This window comes from Colletotrichum truncatum (assembly GCF_014235925.2).
Source record: "Colletotrichum truncatum strain CMES1059 chromosome Unknown Contig_0001, whole genome shotgun sequence".
NCBI classification, from domain to species: Eukaryota; Fungi; Ascomycota; class Sordariomycetes; order Glomerellales; family Glomerellaceae; genus Colletotrichum; species Colletotrichum truncatum.
In genome coordinates this window covers 34431-53781 of record NW_027222398.1, presented here as the reverse complement: position 1 = coordinate 53781, position 19351 = coordinate 34431, and the positions used below count along the sequence as shown (strand labels likewise).

At 47.6% G+C, this 19351-nt stretch overlaps 7 protein-coding genes across 7 annotated transcripts; 3 read left to right on the top strand and 4 right to left on the bottom strand.

Annotated features, from left to right (window-relative positions):
- Positions 1-785: 785 nt before the first annotated feature.
- CTRU02_200007 (DNA-directed RNA polymerase II subunit RPB2) lies at positions 786-4673 on the top strand (the record flags this gene model as incomplete). Its single annotated transcript, XM_036723122.1, has 3 exons — positions 786-3176; positions 3226-4454; positions 4511-4673. The coding sequence occupies 3 exons, from the start codon at positions 786-788 to the stop codon at positions 4671-4673; spliced, it is 3783 nt and encodes a 1260-aa protein (XP_036584912.1).
- Positions 4674-5407: 734 nt separating this feature from the next.
- On the bottom strand, positions 5408-5754 carry CTRU02_200006 (cytochrome c oxidase assembly protein; the record flags this gene model as incomplete). Its single annotated transcript, XM_036723123.1, has 2 exons — positions 5408-5581; positions 5659-5754. The coding sequence occupies 2 exons, from the start codon at positions 5752-5754 to the stop codon at positions 5408-5410; spliced, it is 270 nt and encodes an 89-aa protein (XP_036584911.1).
- Positions 5755-6294: 540 nt separating this feature from the next.
- CTRU02_200005 (vacuolar ATPase) lies at positions 6295-6941 on the top strand (the record flags this gene model as incomplete). Its single annotated transcript, XM_070203619.1, has 6 exons — positions 6295-6297; positions 6366-6404; positions 6465-6498; positions 6559-6567; positions 6624-6724; positions 6780-6941. 6 exons carry the CDS (start codon positions 6295-6297, stop codon positions 6939-6941), a joined length of 348 nt encoding a protein of 115 aa, XP_070062201.1.
- A 266-nt stretch (positions 6942-7207) lies between these two features.
- CTRU02_200004 (DUF1716 domain-containing protein) lies at positions 7208-9091 on the bottom strand (the record flags this gene model as incomplete). The annotated part of the gene is made up of 3 exons (XM_036723120.1): positions 7208-8907; positions 8966-9014; positions 9065-9091. 3 exons carry the CDS (start codon positions 9089-9091, stop codon positions 7208-7210), a joined length of 1776 nt encoding a protein of 591 aa, XP_036584909.1.
- Positions 9092-9478: 387 nt separating this feature from the next.
- Positions 9479-10297, top strand: CTRU02_200003 (phosphoglycerate mutase; the record flags this gene model as incomplete). Its single annotated transcript, XM_036723119.2, has 3 exons — positions 9479-9532; positions 9558-9771; positions 9855-10297. The coding sequence occupies 3 exons, from the start codon at positions 9479-9481 to the stop codon at positions 10295-10297; spliced, it is 711 nt and encodes a 236-aa protein (XP_036584908.2).
- Positions 10298-10759: 462 nt separating this feature from the next.
- On the bottom strand, positions 10760-13109 carry CTRU02_200002 (translation factor mitochondrial; the record flags this gene model as incomplete). The annotated part of the gene is made up of 5 exons (XM_036723118.2): positions 10760-10971; positions 11032-11219; positions 11275-11457; positions 11528-12627; positions 12705-13109. The coding sequence occupies 5 exons, from the start codon at positions 13107-13109 to the stop codon at positions 10760-10762; spliced, it is 2088 nt and encodes a 695-aa protein (XP_036584907.2).
- A 629-nt stretch (positions 13110-13738) lies between these two features.
- CTRU02_200001 (MIT domain-containing protein) lies at positions 13739-17765 on the bottom strand (the record flags this gene model as incomplete). The annotated part of the gene is made up of 3 exons (XM_036723117.2): positions 13739-13926; positions 13999-16510; positions 16563-17765. The coding sequence occupies 3 exons, from the start codon at positions 17763-17765 to the stop codon at positions 13739-13741; spliced, it is 3903 nt and encodes a 1300-aa protein (XP_036584906.2).
- Between the last annotated feature and the right edge of the window lie 1586 nt (positions 17766-19351).

Genomic DNA, 19351 nt, shown 5'->3' with positions numbered 1-19351 from the left:
GCTTTCTCGGTTGAATTGAAGTGCGAGATAGTGGTAGATACCAGCTGCACCAGTACAAGGACTGTTGTATTTCCCACTGCCACACATAAATCAGGACGAAGGAACTTGTTTTAACACTAGGAATTAATAGGTTGAGGCTGTATGGCCGGCACCCACGTGACCATGAAGCTGTTGTGGATACCTGCAAGTCTCAGGCCCAACCCCCCATTGGCAAATGTGCCTGCCCCATGTAGCAGACGCGACCAGGCCAGAATTGGCTAGCGTATGTGCCCCATGCCGCGTTCTGAGCAGTTGGAGGCTGCCCCTTCTCCTGCGACTTCTGCCTTCAGTCGGGATTGGAAAAAAACACCATCGAGCGAGACTGATTTTCTGGCTCGTCAACTGCAACAGCTGAATACCGTCTGCTCTGTCGCAATCCATCCTCAATTTGCGCGTACACTTCTACTCGAGCAACCATCGGACTACTTTTTCCAGACCCTGCGGATGCCCCGACTGAGCTAAGAAGGCAAATTCGCCTGGGCTCTGCGTCGTGGTTAGTAATCACCGTCGTCTCCCACTTGCCACCTAGGTTTGATAGATTGCAACCCCGGCACTCAGTTGTGCCTCGATTCAGCCACTTCCCCTCGCATCAGTGGAAAGTCTGAAGGGCCTCACTTCCACGCAACCATTACTCTCGTCTTGTTCTTCTACGCGGGAGGTCGCCGGTAGCACGCCTGCCTACGATAGCAACCTCGAATCCCAGTTGCACTTTATCATCCTCGCGTGCTTCTACTTCTACCGTCAACATGGCCGATGTCTACGACGACTATGATTACGACGGATACGTCGATGAAGATGATACCAGCATCACTCCCGAGGACTGTTGGACAGTAATATCGTCCTTCTTCGAGTCCAAAGGCCTGGTTTCGCAGCAGGTGGACTCTTTCGATGAGTTCACGTCTTCTACTGTCCAAGAACTCATCGACGAGTACTCCCAGATCACGCTTGACCAGCCGAACCCGATGTCCGATAGCGACAAGATTATTGCTCTGCGTCGGTATGAAGTCAAATTCGGCACTGTCATGGTTTCCCGCCCATCCATTACCGAAGCCGATGGAAAAGTCACGACGCTCCTCCCCTACGAATGTCGAGATCGAAATCTTACTTATGCCAGCCCACTGTACGTTAAGATTACGAAAAAGGTTTCTATTGCTGTGGAAAAGCCGATTCCCTTGAACGAGCTCGATGACGAACAGCAAGAGGAACTGGCCAATACGGGCGAACATCCCACGAAGCTCGAATGGGAAGAGGAAGAGAGTGGAGAGGACTACGGTGCCGACAAGAACAAGTCTGACGACATGAAAGACATGATTTTCATTGGCCGAATGCCCATTATGGTCAAGTCGAAGATCTGTCACCTAAGCAGTGAGCAGGAGGACGATTTGTTCATGTTGAATGAATGTCCATACGACCAAGGAGGTTACTTCATCATCAACGGCAGTGAAAAGGTCCTCATTGCCCAAGAACGATCCGCGGCAAATATCGTGCAGGTTTTCAAGAAGGCTCAGCCGAGTCCTTACTCGTATACAGCTGAGATCCGTAGTGCTCTTGAAAAGGGTTCCCGACTCATTTCGAGCATGATGTTGAAGCTTTACAGCAAGGGTGATGCCGCAAAGGGCGGATATGGCCAGACCATTCACTGCAGCCTCCCCTACGTCAAGTCCGATTTGCCCATTGCCATCGTTTTTCGAGCTTTGGGAGTAGTGTCCGACGAGGACATCTTGAATCACATTTGCTACGATCGAAACGACAGTCAGATGCTCGAAATGTTACGACCATGTATCGAGGAGGCGTTTTGTATCCAGGACAGAGAAGTTGCTCTTGACTTCATCGGCAAACGAGGTAGTAACCACAACATTCCAAGAGAAAAGCGTGTGAGAACCGCCAAGGACATCTTACAGAAGGAGACACTGCCGCACATTTCTCAGAGCGAAGGCAGTGAGACTCGCAAGGCCTTTTTCTTGGGATACATGGTTCACAAGCTGCTCCAGTGCGCTCTAGGTCGACGCGATACCGACGATCGTGACCACTTCGGTAAAAAGCGTCTTGACCTTGCTGGACCTTTGCTTGCGAAGCTATTCCGCAATATTGTTCGCCGCATGAATCAGGAACTGTCCGGTCATCTTAAGCGCTGTGTTGAATCTAACCGGCAGTTCAGTCTGACACTCGGCGTTAAGCCGCAGACCCTTTCCAACGGATTGAAATATTCATTGGCTACCGGTAACTGGGGAGACCAAAAGAAGGCCATGAGTTCGACTGCTGGAGTGTCTCAGGTGCTCAACCGTTACACCTTTGCATCTACACTTTCCCATCTCCGGCGCACTAACACGCCCATTGGCCGTGATGGCAAGCTCGCGAAACCCCGTCAACTTCACAATACTCACTGGGGCTTGGTCTGCCCCGCTGAAACTCCAGAAGGACAAGCTTGCGGTCTCGTCAAGAACCTGTCTCTGATGTGCTACGTCAGTGTCGGCACACCTGCTGAACCGATCATTGATTACATGATTCAACGAGGCATGGAGGTACTTGAGGAATACGAGCCACTAAGATATCCCAATGCCACCAAGGTATTTCTTAATGGAGTCTGGGTAGGTGTTCATCAAGATCCGAGAATCTTGGTGCCTGATGTACAGGGTACTCGTCGGCGCAACGTCATCTCTCATGAGGTTTCCCTTGTTCGTGATATTCGAGATCGCGAGTTCAAGATCTTTTCCGACGCTGGAAGAGTCATGAGACCTGTCTTTGTGGTAGAACAAAGTCCAACTGGTATCGTCCCACAGGGTTCCTTAGTCCTGCAAAAGGCCACCGTCAATGAGATGCGTGACCAACAGGAAAACCCTCCTGACAACCCGGCTGACAAGATTACGTGGGAATCGCTGGCTCATAGCGGAGTTATCGAATACCTCGATGCCGAAGAAGAAGAGACAGCTATGATATGTATGACGCCGGAGGATCTGGAGATTTACCGGCTGCAAAAGCAAGGACAAGTCATCGAGGAGGACAACACAGAAGATCGGAACCGCCGGTTGAAGACCAAGATCAATCCAACAACGCACATGTACACCCACTGCGAAATTCATCCTAGTATGCTACTGGGTATTTGCGCCAGTATCATTCCCTTCCCTGACCACAACCAGGTATGTGAATTGCACCACATTTGTTTTTTAGTGCTAACGACTTCCGCAGTCTCCTCGTAACACGTATCAGTCTGCCATGGGCAAGCAAGCCATGGGCTTTTTCTTGACAAACTACTCCCGCAGAATGGATACAATGGCCAACATTCTTTACTACCCGCAGAAGCCGCTTGCAACAACCCGATCTATGGAGTTCCTCAAGTTCAGAGAGCTGCCGGCTGGTCAGAATGCGATTGTCGCCATTGCCTGCTACTCGGGATACAACCAGGAGGATTCCGTGATTATGAATCAGAGTAGTATTGATCGAGGCCTTTTCAGGAGTCTTTTCTTCCGGTCCTACACCGACTGTGAGAAGCGCGTGGGCATCAACCTAGTGGAGCAGTTCGAGAAGCCGTTCAGGAGCGATACACTCCGTTTGAAACATGGCACTTACGATAAGCTTGACGATGATGGTATTGTTGCTCCTGGTGTCCGTGTTTCGGGTGAGGATATCATCATCGGTAAGACGTCTCCGATCAATCCTGACAATCAGGAACTGGGCCAGAAGACAACACAGCATGTCAAACGCGACGCCTCTACACCTCTTCGGAGTACTGAGAACGGCATTGTGGACTCGGTCATTGTCACAACTAATCAAGACGGCCTGCGCTATGTTAAGGTTCGTGTCAGGACAACGAAAATTCCGCAGATTGGCGACAAGTTTGCCTCCCGTCACGGTCAGAAGGGTACTATTGGTGTTACATACCGGCAAGAGGATATGCCCTTCACCTGCGAGGGTATTACTCCCGACATCATCATCAATCCTCACGCCATTCCATCTCGTATGACAATTGCGCATTTGATTGAGTGTCTGCTTAGTAAAGTTTCAACCTTGAAGGGTATGGAGGGCGATGCCACGCCGTTCACGGATGTAACTGTCGATTCGGTTTCCCAGCTTCTTCGCGATCAAGGTTACCAATCGAGAGGATTTGAGATCATGTATAATGGTCACACCGGCAGAAAATTGCGGGCTCAAGTATTTTTTGGGCCTACCTACTACCAGCGTTTGCGTCATATGGTCGACGACAAGATCCATGCTCGTGCGCGTGGTCCTGTACAGATCATGACCAGACAACCTGTTGAGGGTCGTGCTCGTGATGGTGGTCTTCGTTTCGGAGAGATGGAACGTGATTGCATGATCGCTCACGGCGCAGCTTCGTTCCTCAAGGAGAGGTTATTCGAAGTTTCAGATGCATTCCGAGTTCACGTTTGCGAGATTTGCGGGTTGATGACACCCATCGCGTAAGTTACCTTAATTTCATGAGCGATACTGAATTTTCAATGCTAACATAATGAAGAAACCTCTCAAAGCAGTCTTTTGAGTGCCGTCCCTGCAAGAATAAGACGAAGATTGCACAGATCCATATCCCCTACGCTGCTAAGCTGCTGTTCCAGGAGCTGCAATCTATGAATATCGCAGCGCGCATGTTCACCAACAGATCTGGAGTGTCAATTCGATAAAAAGAGGAAGCCACTTGAGGAATCAGGAGAAGGCGCTGTGGAAGAATGAGACTTGTGAGGACGAATGGTGTGCGATGACCCCGACGAAGGAGCATGGTGGGTTGTTGCGTTAGGCGTCTTGGATGGGAACATTTGAGGCCCCTGGAATCGCATTCTTCGAGGGCAGTAGACTGGCAAAGGAAGCCTTTATGTGTTTTGATACTAATGATATGTACCATCAAAGGGCACGCCCAAAAAAAAGTAACTTGCAATAAACAATCAATACGAATGGATTAACGCCTCAGCCTTTAAGGAGAGCCTTTACGATTGGTAAAATAAATTTATTAGGTACCCAGCTAAACGAAACGGACCGCAATGCAATCAAATTTCAAATTTGAAATGGGTGGTCGAGTTTTTCTCCGATGTGCTACTGGTGATTGCTTGGCTGCGTTTCGGTGCTGACGAGCACCGAGTATAAACCGATGAAGACTATGCTTTAAGAATTTATAATACCGGTGCGGAACATCACCGTAGTATATTTACACGTGGGATATACTGAATCCCTGGGGTATCTTTTATGCCTTTCCTTTCTCTGTTCTCAATGTTTTTTATCTGAAGCGTTTTTTTGCCGAAACCGAAGTTGTCTGCTGAACGCACCTGGCTGCTCTGCTGATGGCCATGCAGCCGGTAAGCCAACCTGCCAGACGTATTCAGCACTGAATTCGGCAGTATCAAGTCTGCTGTTGTAGAGACCATTATCGTAAACTCCGACCCCCGCCGCTAGTGCCAGAAATTGTTGCTGTTGAGTCCTGAACTGTCTGCTCTCGCTTGTACTCTTCCTCGAGGGCACGCTGCATCTCAAAGTCCAGCTGTCGCTCTCTCTTGACGCGCTGTAGTTCTATGTCACGCACTACGCCCTGGTGCATGGCCTGCATAATTATTCAGTCAGCCAACGGGTTCTTTTTGGTTATGGAAAGATTTGAGAGCCTTGAAGGGTGAGACGTGCCTCTTTCTCGAACTTTTGCTGGAAATGCACAATGACAATAGTGCTAGCAGCGAACAAAGATGTCGCCGCAAGTGTGAGTTTAGACGCTCGAGACATAATTGTGAGTGGCAATTGTGACTCTAATTTGTAGCCTTGGAACAGGGAGGAGACTCTAACTTAGGTGGAAAGCGTAGAACACCGCAAATATTTAACGAAAGTGGTCTTATGATCGGGATTTGAGCCTCGTTCCTGGCGCATCCGGGGGGTTAATGTCGGTTGTTCACGGTCAAAGATAAGATAAGTCGGCGAAGAACACTGATAAGTGCATATGCTCAAGCTTATTAAATCGCAAGGGCCTCCTCTAACTGTGGAGCCGCCAGCTATCACCTGCGCTGCTACGCATTGTGGCGGTGCAATGCGACTTGGCTACGTACCTGGCTCACCATCCTTGCTGCTGCTGCTTGTTGCAAGATCACTTCCAGCCGGCGTGCTTCCAGCGTCAACCACTTAAACCTCCGCAACTCAGCCATTGCGACTTCATTCATCCGACTTCCCTACGCCTAGCCATCGGTTTCTGATAACGCAGCAGCCAACTGCTCTTTTTATATCTCTTGTTTTCAGCTCATTTATTGTGTTCATCCGTCACGATTCTGTACAATGGTAAGGGCGCCTGCCACCACGGACGCCGTTTGTTTAGCGGCTAGTATGCTAACTTCAAGCACTCGCAGTCAGCCCAAAACTCAGCCGGTATCCAAACCCTCCTAGACGTATGCGCACTCCGCTGGTAGCCCTCGGGTTGCATCTCGTGGCTAATAAGGTCGACACAGGCGGAACGGGAAGCTTCCAAAATTGTTCAGAAAGGTACGTCATATCAGTATCCTCCGCATAATACGTTATTACTAACTAGTATGCTGCGTACAGCCCGCGAGTGTAGGTTCTCCATTCTTTCGAAATAAATATCGCTTGCTCACGCTGCGTTATAACAGTCCGAACGAAGCGAGTGAAGGAAGCTCGTGATGAGGCAAAGAAGGAGATTGAGGCTTACCGTAATTCCAAGGAGGACGAATTCAAGAAGTTTGAGTCCGAGGTAAGGTTCAATACCAGTTACGGAAGCATGCTGCTCATATATTAATGTTCTTCAGCACACCCAAGGCAATAAACAAGCTGAAGACGAGGCAAACAAAGAAGCTGAGGGGAAGATCAAGGAAATCAAAGATGCTGGGAAGAAGAGCCAGGACAAGGTTGTTACTGACCTCTTGAAAGCTGTGTTTGATGTCAAGCCTGTTCCCCCAAGCGTGGCATGAAGAAACACTAGCTTGCCGCGAGGCTTATAGATAGATATACTGACATCGATGGGGACTGACGAGTTCAAACGGGATGCTAGATTCACAGCCTTGCACAGAAGGGGTCTGTACAAGTATGTAGGACCTGGCACAGGCGAAAGAACGCCGAGGAGGAAACCCATTTGGAAGCCCAACGACGGATCGTTTTAGACACTTTGGAGAAACGTCCCACGTCATACGCAGTCAAAATTTACACCTAGTACTCCTGCTCTCATTCTAATGACATCTCACCTCAAAAAGTCCATTAGCGTTGTGAGCATCTCCTCCAGGTCTTGATGTTCGGGCTTCTCAAGGTCTAGATCATCCCGATATTCGCTCAGCGTTGCTTTGATGGCCGCCAGATCCTGGCCGTCCGTGGCCAGCAGTTCTTGTATCCGTCTTTTGGCACCAGCGTCCTCAGCAACGAGCCATGCCAGAATCACATCAATGGCCCAGACGCTGTAAAGACCTTCGTCGATCCTCTTCAGAAACCACTGCCCTTCTGGGAGCTCTGTGGATCCAACACTCATTTGGCTTCGTTCCTTTTGTATCTCCTTGTCCACTCTTTCGAGCATTGACTTGTAGATCCTCCTGTAGTCATAAAGACGGTTCAACTTCTCGTAATTCTTCTCCACAAACTTCGCCAACGTTCTTATCCTCTCGGCCGAATTCGCAGGAAGAAACCGAAGGAGAGATCTGAATATGTCGAATAAGCTCTCTGTAATAACTCGGTGCTGTGCCGTCTTCATGAATAGAGTAAAGAGGACTTTGAGACCACCAGCTTCAACTACTTTTTGACAGAGCTCTCCGTTCATATCCCCACTGACACTGTGCACAAGAAGTCGCATCGCGGGTTGCTTGCTCATCTTTCCTTCCTTGAGCATGATCAGGCACAGCTCGACACCCTCAGCCTCAAGAAACTTGGTCTTGCCTTCTGTCTCATCGACAATGCAAACAAGCGCATTAAAGAGATTCTCCATGTACTCTTCCTCGTCGCCTCCTTTCTCAGGATCACGTTTCCGATAAGCTGAAACTAGCTGGAGCAGGACATCGACCGCGTCTAACTCTGCCAGTCTGCATCGCGTTAATGACGATGTGTGCGCAATGATGTCCAAGAGCTCTGTAGCGTATTGTTTGTTTTGGGATACCGGCGATTCCTTTTGCTGTGCTCGCTTCAAAAGCCACTTGATCAATGCCGTATCCTGTCCAACCCTCTCAGCGTTTGCCTTCTTCGAGAGGAGATTCTCTATAACACTTAGAGCGTGATATACTCCGCTGCGATCAGACTCGTCATCCTCGTTCAAGCGCGAGAAGTTGGACACAAGCAAACTAATGAGGTCTGCATTTAAGAGCGCATCGGCCAGCTTCTCCCAGTCGTCATCGGACGCATACACATCTTCGTCGGTGAGCTCGCCAATGATCTCAACAGCGTCAATAGCAATATCTGTGTTCTCATGGGCCAACAGACCGACAAGGCTGTCAATGCAGCCCAACTTGACAAAGTGAGGGTATAGGTCAGAATGTTCTGCCAGGATGGAAAGATCTTTAATAGCGGCGTCGAGGTCTGCCTCGCTCTCGATAAACTTCTGCGGGTCGCTGGCAAATTTTGCTCGCAGCTCGGCGTTTCTGGTAATGCGTTTTTCGAAGCTGAGAGCTGTTTTTCTAAGCCACGTCGCGTCGATCTTTTCAGGCGCAGCAGAGTCTTCGCCACGACCATCTACATAGTCGAGTATCTCAGACTCTTGTTTTGTGATTCCACCACCAAAAAAACGGCCCTCTTCATCATCGTCAGGGGGCATCTCCGGTCCGTAGTCGTCATCCTCTCCATCCACAGTTGAGAATGTCGGCCCCGCAGCAACATGGTCGTCGTTTTCCGTTTCGTTTTCGATTTGCGCATGCCGACCAGAAGCGTCGCCGTCGTTCAGTTTAGCTGATTTGTAGATTTCATCTATCCTCTGTTAATTGCGTCTGAGAAGACATGGAGGTTCAGTGGCAGCAGCACTTACTAGGATCTCGCACAGTGTCTAACTTCCTTTTACTACCACCGCCAGATCTCTGCTTCCTGGTCAGCATTCGGTGTCAATGCAGACGAATGATAATTGCACCTTAAACAGATCATTGACGTCCGTCATTTTGTGCCTGGAGATGAATTGATGCGCTTGTTAATGTAGCCGCCTGTGGAAGCTTCTCTTTGGTCAAGGATAATAACTGCCAGCTCAGCCGGTATTAGGCAGTGAGGTGCAAGGCTAGGTACTTTTGAAGCTCTGTTGCAATCACCTTGCATCTGCAGCTCAGTGGGGCAACAGGGGCAAGCGCGCAGTACTTCCAGGTACCTAGGTCTGTTGGTTAGTGAAAGTGTGTGGCTAGTGTCCCCACCCGTGGCGGGTCTTGCGCTTGGAAAGAACGGCTGGGGGATTCATAGCCAACTTCGGGCTACGAATACTCTGTCTCCTGTCTGTTGTACTGCATCTGTTCAAGTTGGTATTTCAAAATGGCGCCGACTGCAGTGCTCATTCGCCATGCCCAGGCTCTGCACAACGTTGATCATAAGTCATCCCTGTTCAGCAGCCCCTGGGCGCGCCGTGCCCTAACCTTCATTTACAGAACTACCAGATCCACGATCCAGAGCTTTCGTCACTAGGTCTAGCCCAATGTCAGGAACTGCGCCAGAGTCTTTCCCAGAGGTTTTCTGAAGAGACAGATGCCGTCATTGTTGTTAGTCCTATGAGGCGGACTATTCAGACGGCTTTACTATCTCTCGACTGGTTGATCGAGAAGGGCGTGCCCATTCAGGCCGACGCCCGCTGGCAAGGTAACGCGAAGTTTCTAGCTGGGAAGACCAATCTTCAGTCGACCTGTAAAAGCCTCGAGACTAGTGTCACTAATTTTGGACAGAAAACTCGGCAAAGCCATGCGACACTGGAACTTCCATTGCCGAACTAGCCGCCGAGTTTCCTGGCGTCGACTTCTCAACAGTCGATCCAGTGTATCCGGACAAGACGTCCCCTGCGGGTGCCAAGTATGCTTTTACAAAAGAGGCAATTCTTGGAAGAGCTCGGTCATCAATTAACAGTATCTATGAGCGGAAAGAGAAGTTTGTTTTTGTGGTTTCCCACTCCGGGTTCTTACGCCTTGGTGTTACAGGATACTGGTTCTTTAATGGCGACTACAGAATGTTCGATCTCAGTCAAAGTGAAGACCCTGGCAGCGTGCCTCAGTTGAGGCAACTTGAATCAACGCTCAGTGGAGGTCTTGGCAAATCATGGACAGATCCTGTCTTAATCGGCTCCGATCTGCCGGCCTCGGAGAAACCTGCTATTGAAGTTCAAAGTACCTAGCTCCGTAAGATAGGGTGGGCTGATACTGCTAGTCTATGTTGAATCCATTTGCCAGGGGTGAGCTGTCAAGAAAGAGAACAGAAATGAAAGAGCAACAGCGCAGGCTCAGTTGCAGTATACACAGAACAGTCGTTCTCATGACTTCGAAACTTTGTGGATAAAAAGATTATCTGTAGCAGGATATTAGTGCACCTTGCACATAGAGCAATATTTGGCTGGCGACGCGCTAATTGTGGCTCTCAAACGGATGGCACCACGCGTAGCGAATGAGAGTCACTTAATATATGCATTCTTGCTGATGTCGGTAGCAGGTATGCAAACGCAACATTATTACACTTGTGAGTTAAGGTTTCCTGCTTGGGACATAGTCTTACAGTATTATACATCAGATAAACAGAGGGCGTGACCAGCTCACGCTCCTGGTGGCGAAAACCATATTCCCCCTCTAGCAATGGGATCCTATTATTTGGCAAGGAAGCTCTGAAAGGCCGACTGGTCAATGACGACGTTGCCCACAGCGCGCAGACGCTTGCGACCTGCTTTTTGCTTTTCCAACAGCTTCTTTCGGCGAGTAATGTCACTGGCGTGGAGTTTTGCAAGCACATCTTTTCGAAATGGCTTGATAGTCTCACGGGCAACTATGCGTTTGCCAGCGACCGCTTGAATGACAACCTCTATAAGTGATTTAAGTTAGAACAGCTAGGTGCCCGTTTGGGTAGTCAAGTCCTGCTTACCAAACATCTGTCTGTCAACATGCTCCTTGAACTTTGTCACCCATTGTCGACCAAGGCGCTCAGCCTGGGAAGTATGGATAACACGACAGATAGCATCGACAGGCTGCTTGTTGACGAGAAGCTGCAGCTTCGTGAGCTGACTTGCGCGCCAACCAGACTCCTCATAGTCCAAGCTCGCGTATCCCTTGCTAATTTTCATGTGAGCATGCCATTCTTGACTTGAGGAAGTGCAGGATGACATACGTTACCCCTTTCAGTTTACCGAATAGATCGTCAACAAGCTGAGCAGCAGGTATCTCATACTTAAGGATAACCTGCGTAGCGTGGAAGAATTCGAGACTCTTTTGCTCACCACGTTGACTCTCGCAGAGTTCTATAACGCGACCTAAATACTCCTCTGGGAGAGTGATTGTGGCTGTAACAAATCTGTACAGTCTTAGGTCAGGCAAAAGTAGCAGAGAAGGTAAGGTATGCATGTCAGGGGTCGGAGACATACGGTTCATATGCGGTTGCGGCACGCATTCGGTGCTCATCTTGGCTGGGAAATTCAGCAGGGTTCTGGTATATTGTCTCGGACCCATCCGCCCACTCAACCTTAGTTGGCACAGTTGGATCAGTGATGATGATACTGGCGCCGTGTTCCTGCTTCAGTCGATCCTGAAAGACGGAGCAATGCAAGCTACCAAGAAACCCCAACCGCCAACCTGCTCCGAGTGCCTCAGAATAATCTTTCTGCAATGTCACACTTCTGTCGTTTAGTACTAATTGGCTAATGCTGTCTGCAAGACGGGTGTAGTCACTCTGATCGGTAGGGAATGCAGCAACGAAGACCATTGGTTTAGGCTCTTCAAAACCAGGATACGGCTTTACAACATCCTCAGAGCCAACCGTTGTAAATGTGTCACCCAGCTTAGCATCCTGGATACGCTTCATGCCTGGGTTGAAGTAAATGTAGCCGACTTGACCCGCGCGGAGAACGCTTTGAGGGACAGCGTTCGGGTACTGTATGCCAACTTCACCAACAGTATATCGTTGGCCAGTTCCGAATGACACAAGGTTGTCGCCGGCTTTGACCTGGCCATCGAAGACCCGGACTAGAAGGATAACGCCTCGGAAGTTGTCGTACCAAGAATCCACCAGTAAGATGCGCAGCGGCTTCGAAGTATCACCCAATGGGTGCGGCATTCTTTCCACAACAGCGGGCAAAATATTTGCCACGTTCTTACCAGTCTTAGCCGACACGAGGACAGCGGAAGCAGGATCTAGCTCGAACGAACTTTGCATCTGATCCAGTACACGGGGCACGTCCGCAGACGGCATATCAATCTTATTGACGACAGGAATGAGGGCCAGATCCTGGGCGAATGCGAGGTGAAAATTAGAAACGGTTTGCGCCTGAATACCCTGGCTGGCGTCGACGAGGAGAAGAGCACCACCACAACTGGCGTAGGATCGCGTCACTTCTGCGCGGAAGTCGACATGTCCAGGCGTATCTACCAGGTGTAGTAGGTAGTCATCACCTTTATGGTTGTATATCATGGTACAGGTCTGGGCTTTTACAGTAATACCTCGTTCTCGTTCTACGTCAAGCTTGTCCTGAAAGCGACAGGAGGCTGGATTAGCCAGTTGTTATAGTATACAGGATCTGAGCACAGTTGCAGATAGCGACTCACCAGAATCTGCTTATTCGCATCGCTGGCGGAGATAGTCCCCGTGAGCTCCAACAAACGGTCGCTAAGCGTGCTCTTCCCATGGTCGATATGAGCTACTATGCAGAAGTTCCGATACCGTTCGATCGGAATCGCAAGAATACGATCCTCCAAAGAGGAACGAGAAGGCTGCGCAGGTCTTGCAGAAGTCGCGGTGGTACAATGAAAACCTTGCCTATGAGCCGGGCTCCATGGTGAGCTAAGAGACCGCAACAGTGACGTATTCGTTATCTGGGCGAAGGCAGAACAGCGCGACAGACCCGGCAAGGTCAATGTTGAGCTTGAGAAACAACGCCGTCGTAATTGACGTGGAACACCGACCAGTCGGTCCCGCATAAAGCGTACGCTTATCACTGAGGGGCCACGCATCAAAGTGTAGGTTCCAGCATTGAGCAAATTGAAACTCAATGTTCGAATAGCACAATGGCAACAAAAGTTGGCTGTAATGGTGTTTGTTTGGTCTGCACAATACAAAGGTAAAGGTGCTGGCTGAACACAGACACACAGTAAAACTTCAGCACTGAAAGCTCCTGTGGGTCTCCACATGAATGTGGCCAACACCCAATTGGTCATAAAAAAAACACCTCGTGCGCCAGGAAGTTCTTTGAACTGCAGCACTCAAGTCTTTTTCAACGGAAGGTACCGAAAAGCTGAAATCTCCCGTCTAGTTCGTTTTCACTTCACAGTCACATTGCATGTCAAGCTTACCAAAACACACAAGAATGGTAACCTGTTAGGTAAAGATGGTTAGAAAAGGGTTATGCACGTGGCATGGCCCTTTCCCGCTAATCATCATCGTCTTCAATATTTGCTGGCCTACTCAGATGAGGTTCACACTTTCTCGCCCATAGGACTGATTTAGTTCCTAGTATTTCACAGGTTTCATACACCGTGTGAGTTGATCGCAGCAGTACTTGGAATCGCTCCACGTCACGTTTAAGTCATGCGATCTCAATCCCTGACCAGGGAGTTCATATTGCAGCTCATGCCTCATCATTTCATGCGAGAACCCACTCGCTACCCCTTTTGATAAACTTGTCCAACAATGCGCTGAGATCGGACAGAACAAATCGACAGATGAAGAAGCCAAAAAACTCTGCAGCGTGTCGGGTACAAAGCTCCAGACCGACTTGCGTTTTGTCTGCGTGCCGGAGTCCGGGATCCTCCACTTGACGAGCGATTTGATCTGAGAGTTTGATGGTAAGTACATTGTGTTTCACGGGAATGGATAATCTTCCGAGGAATAAAAGAATCTTACCAATAGCCTGGGCGGCGTCAAACAAGCGGGCTAGTGATCCCATGTAGTTCGCATTCGGCCCAGTGAATTGTGTGTTGCTCAAGTCGCGTTTCGTCGGGCGACTAGTTGGATGATCCGTCATCGGCAATGTCTCCAAGCCCGGCGATTCCTTGCCGCTGTCCAGCCCATTGCTCTTTGCGTTGAAGGAGTTATTTAGGCCTGCAGCTGAGCCCTTGGATCTCAGCCTTCGCCACGAGAAGGATGATTTTCCTGACACGCTCGCAGAGCGTGGAACACTGATTGCTGCTTCAATCTCCGCAGAGTTCGAGGCATCTCGAAAGATTATAGCTGAACTCTGTACTCCAACATCTGTCCCCAACTTCCGGGTCAGGCCAGCCTGGACCTGCTCCAAGATATTCTCCAGCGACTGCATTTCTTCGAGGACAGCATCGGCATCGCAAGTATCCACTTTGGCCAACTTAAGAAGCGCTGCGGTAAGATAGTCGCACGTCGCCACTTTATCCTCAACGTTCCGAATCTTCACACCTTTCACCTTCCACACATCACGAGGAACGAAGAGTTTGTTGCTTAAATAGCCCCCTCGGGGATGAGCAAGTGTTTGGTATAGGCATCGCATAAGCCAAAAAGGCCTCAACAAGTAGTCTGTTGGGCAAGGTTCTAGAGGTGCTGGTGCCTCTACTTGAAGCGGATTCGGCGAGCCCGGACTTTGTGGGGAATAAAGGGTATCATCAAACAGATAGAGGCCAGCAGCGGAACCTGATCTGAATTTGTCCCTGAATGCTGCAGCTAAAGGTGTCGGAAGTGTCGGCATTGCTGGATGCCTTCCGTTAAGCCCAAACCCGGTGCTCAGTGGGGTACCCGGTGACATGTCCGAGGCATCATCTAGATTCGACAGCGACATATTCCGAGTTTTCATACTTCGCAGACTTGAAGACGAGAAGTTCTTTCTCAAAGGAGGACGGAAAGACGGAGAACCCGAGTGGCTACCTGTGAAGTCTTCGCTATCCCGGTTTGGGGCATGACTAAATGGCGGGGTTGGAGGCACCGGCTGGGTTGGACTGATCCCTTCCAGAGGCGAGTACGGTCTTCCCATTGTTCCATTCATATTCGTAGGAACACTAGAATCTTGGGGCTCAAAATCCACCATTTGACCATTGTCATTGGCTTGGGTAACACTATATTGTCGAGTGGGATCACTGAACTTCGAAAGCTTCGTGGTTTCGATCTTAAGCTGCTTAGGGTTTTGGCCTGACATTCGTCTATTCCGCACAGTTTGGCCGGGCCCAGCTGCCGTTCCTGAAAAAGAGGACTTAATGGGTAACTCGGGTAGAGATTGAACCGGAGGAGGCGCGATTGGGCTTCCAGCACGGGGGAAATTGGAACTAGGAACAGCATCTGCCGGTGATAAGGATGCTTCGCCGCCAGTTGGGTTGGCGGACATCGCAGACGCCTGCCAGGAAGGCTGGACAAATTCACTGGAGCCAGAATGACGAACTGCGGCTTGACGAGATGCCTGGTTAAATGAGAAATCATCGATGGAATAGCCGCGAGTCATTTCTTCCAAGATGCGCTCTTCTTCATCGGAGGATCCGTCATCATAAAAATCTTCATGCAAGTCGTCTTCTCCGTACTGCTGTCGTACTTGAGATGTTCGGTCGCGCCCGTGAGATTGCTCAAAAACCTCTCTTTCTGTTTGTCGGACGCGCTCTTTGGCCAGCTCTACCTTCCGTAAAGCCTCAGCAACAACCTGGTCGTCCGAGTTGTACGGTTCTGGGTCTGAAAAGCCCATGGGTTCGTAACCATCATCGTAGGCTGCTTCAACCGCTGCGTCTAATGCGGCGTCGAATTCAGCCTCAGTAGCACCACTTGGTGCGCGGATATGTTTCCGCCGCACGTTCATGGAGGATGACCGGGAGTGAGCGGACGATGTCGCCGAGCCACCTGATTCATCAATAGGGTCCAGCCAGGAATTGGACTCGCGGCTGGAGTCTCGGACATGTTTAGGACTCTGTCTCGCAATAGAAACGGAGAAATCAGATCTGACAGGTCCATCAGGGCTGTTTTGTCCGTCAAGACTGGGAGAAATCGGTCTACGAGGTGAGAGCGGCGGGGGTAGGTAGCCGTCATCTTGGGGTAGTTGAAAAATGAGATTGTCGTCTGAGTTGCGCTCCCGAAGAGGCGAACGAGAGAAGGAGGATTGCAGTGGATATTGCTCAGGGGTCCTTCCAGAGGTGATCTTGGTTGGCTCGCTCAACTCCTGCTTCCGTGATATCGATGAGCTTGAGCCAGCTTGGCCGGGCAAGCCCCGATTATCATCTCTGAGGATCCTGGTCAAGGCTGCAGTCTCTAGGCCGCTTGATGCCTCAAACTCATCATAATCATTGTCAAAGTGCAGACTAGGATTCAGCCGCAGACCTAAACTTTCAGGTCTTGCCGGAAGAGCCTTTCCCTCCTGCGCTTGTACAGGAGCCATTTGGTCCAGTTCCTCGATTCGACTGGTATACGTGCGGCGCTAGTGTTACTTAGCTCTCGAGTATGCTATGTTATGGATGAGAATTACTCACAATTGCCTCAAGTTTTCTTCTGTCTTCCTCCGTCGATGTCCTTGCTAGTACTTGATGCAGTAACTCGCATGCCTCGGCATAGGCCTGCCTAGCACCTTCAAAGTTTTGCGCATTGTCCAGCTGGACCGCGGTGTTTGCTTTCTGAAGAGCTCTTGACAGCATTGCCTTTTGGGAGGGCGGCTTGTTACCTCTATCTCGACCCCGTGACGACGTCGTGGTGTCGGTACTGCCTTTCGCGGCTTGTGAGCGGTGGCGTGAATGGCCCCTCATGTCGTAGGACCCTCCATTGCGGTCAGAAGGCATCATTGCACGAGGCGACTGCTGCGAGCCTGGTTCAACTGATCCTCTCCGGCCAGGGCCGGAGAATGCATCCCAGAAATGGTACTGTTCGATAATGCGGCCACTGCTGAGCGCGTGAGATGCACCCAACAGTTCGCTCTGGCCGTCTGTGAAGGCCGTCGATTCAGTTGCAGAAATATAGTTCAATGGATGCGGCGCAAAGACTGTCGACAAATTGCCGGCCCGATGAGGCCCTGGGGAAGGGGAGCTACGCAATTTACTTCCACTGCTGAAGAGGCCCCTAGAAGCCTCGCTGGAATTGGATCGCCGGCGATTTCTCGAATGTCTCTCGGACAACTGTTTCGATGTGACAAGTGAGCCAACGGCATCCGCACTCAAGCGGCGCGCATGAGAGCTAAAAGATACACGTTGGTTGGAACCAGATGCTCGACTAGATATCGTAGACGCTGACCAACGATTGAGATTCCTGATCCCCTCAGTCGACAAGCCAGCACTGCTAGATCGCGAGTGTGAGGTCCTCGGCCTCTGCAGTGACAAGGGATAGGTTTGGGGTGCGGGAATGGTGGTAGCAATATCTGTATGCAAAATATTGTCCTGGGTCGTCGAGAGTGGTAATGGTGCAGATTGCGGGGGTGGACGAAGCGACGAGTTTCGAGGGAGTGGTGACGGGGTCTTTCGTGAGAGCGTGCCAGTATCAAGATCAGACCCAAGTGAGGATAAGACGGGACCCTGGTGTCGGTCGAAGCGCCCGCCCGTCGGGTAAAGATGGTCGGCCAAGGGGCCAGTTGATGTAGGAAACGACCTTGACAGTCTGTGCTGCTTCTGATACTGCTGCGGCGGCTGATGATGCGATAGGCCTGAATTCGAGATGGACGCTGCGGTACTTTGATGAGATGAGGGCATCCTGTGCCCCTTCGTGTGGTAGCTACAGTGAAACCAGAAGACGCCCACCTTTTGGACCAGGTCGCCTAGAACCACTTTCGCCGCACACAGGACAGACTACCAATCGCCAAGACAGTCAGGCGTGGAAACTGGCATTAGTAAGTAAAAGGGTAATTAAAGACACCCTTAGAAATAAAAACTATATATATAATAGTATATAACTAGAAATTAAATTAAGTCTATAGGCATAGCCGGAGTATATACCTTTTATATCATATAAATAAACTCCTGTAAAATATAAGTCTTAATAATAATATAATAAATAATATAAAATTTAAAATATTAATAATAATAAAAAAGTAAAGGTTAGTAGTTTATATAATAAGTAAGATATATAGCTTTTACTTAGTTTAATTAATTATATATTAAGATATATCTATTCTAGTAGTGAAATTTTAGTATAAACTATAAATTAAATATATTATATATAAGTTTAATTAAAAATATTAAGTTTATTAAATATAAATATTAAATAAATAAAAAAGTAACTTAATATAGAGAAGAAATAAGCATAAGAATAATATATATCTTATAAAACTTAAGTAATAAATTTACTTACTATACTTAGTATATATAAATATTATTATTATATATATTTATATTTATAATATTACTAAGTTTATAATATAACTAGTATATTATTTAAAATATAAATCAGTATTATATTACTTTTAAGAAATTAATAAAATATATTATAATTTAATATAAATATACTACTCTTAGAAATATATAAGATTCTAAAGTAATAATTAATTAGAAATTTACTTAACTTATAAATAAAATTTAGTAAAGATAGTAAAACTAGTATTATTAATACTCTATCTTTTTATAATTATAGAAAAGGCTTACTTTTATTTTATAATTATAAAAAAACTTTCTATTTCCTTCTCTTTTTATAACTATTCTCCTTATTTAAGATTTATAAAACTATTTAAATAATTACTTTTATTAATCTTAGATAGTAAGTCTTTTTTATTCTTATAGGTTTTATAAAAACATAAAACAGAATTCTATTAAATAATAATAAATAATAATAAAATAGTTCTAATTAATAGTTTATAATAATTAAAAATAATAATATTAAAAAAAGTATAAATATTACTCCTTAGCTTATTATATAGATTTAGAAGGCTTAGGCCTCTTAATATAGTAAGTATATAGCTAGGTTTACTATATAACTTTATATTCTAACTATTATAATAATAGAAACTCTCTTTTTATAATACTAAAGTAGTTAGAATATATTATCTTAATATAAATCTATCTCTTTATTAATTTTACTTTTTATTCTTATTTTTTTTATAATTATAATCTTATAATTAAGCCTTTAGAAGGTTTATTAATAAAAACATTATAATAATATATATAAAGAAATAAGTAATAAAAAGTAGTAAGTAGCTAAAAGCTTAATTAGGGAAGGCTTATAATTATAAGTAAGTCTAATTATATTACTATGTTTAGGCTTAAAAGTCTTTAAGCTAACTTATTATCTTTCTTTTTATAAGGAGGTATATTCCCTACTTATCTTCTTAGTATTATTAACTAAC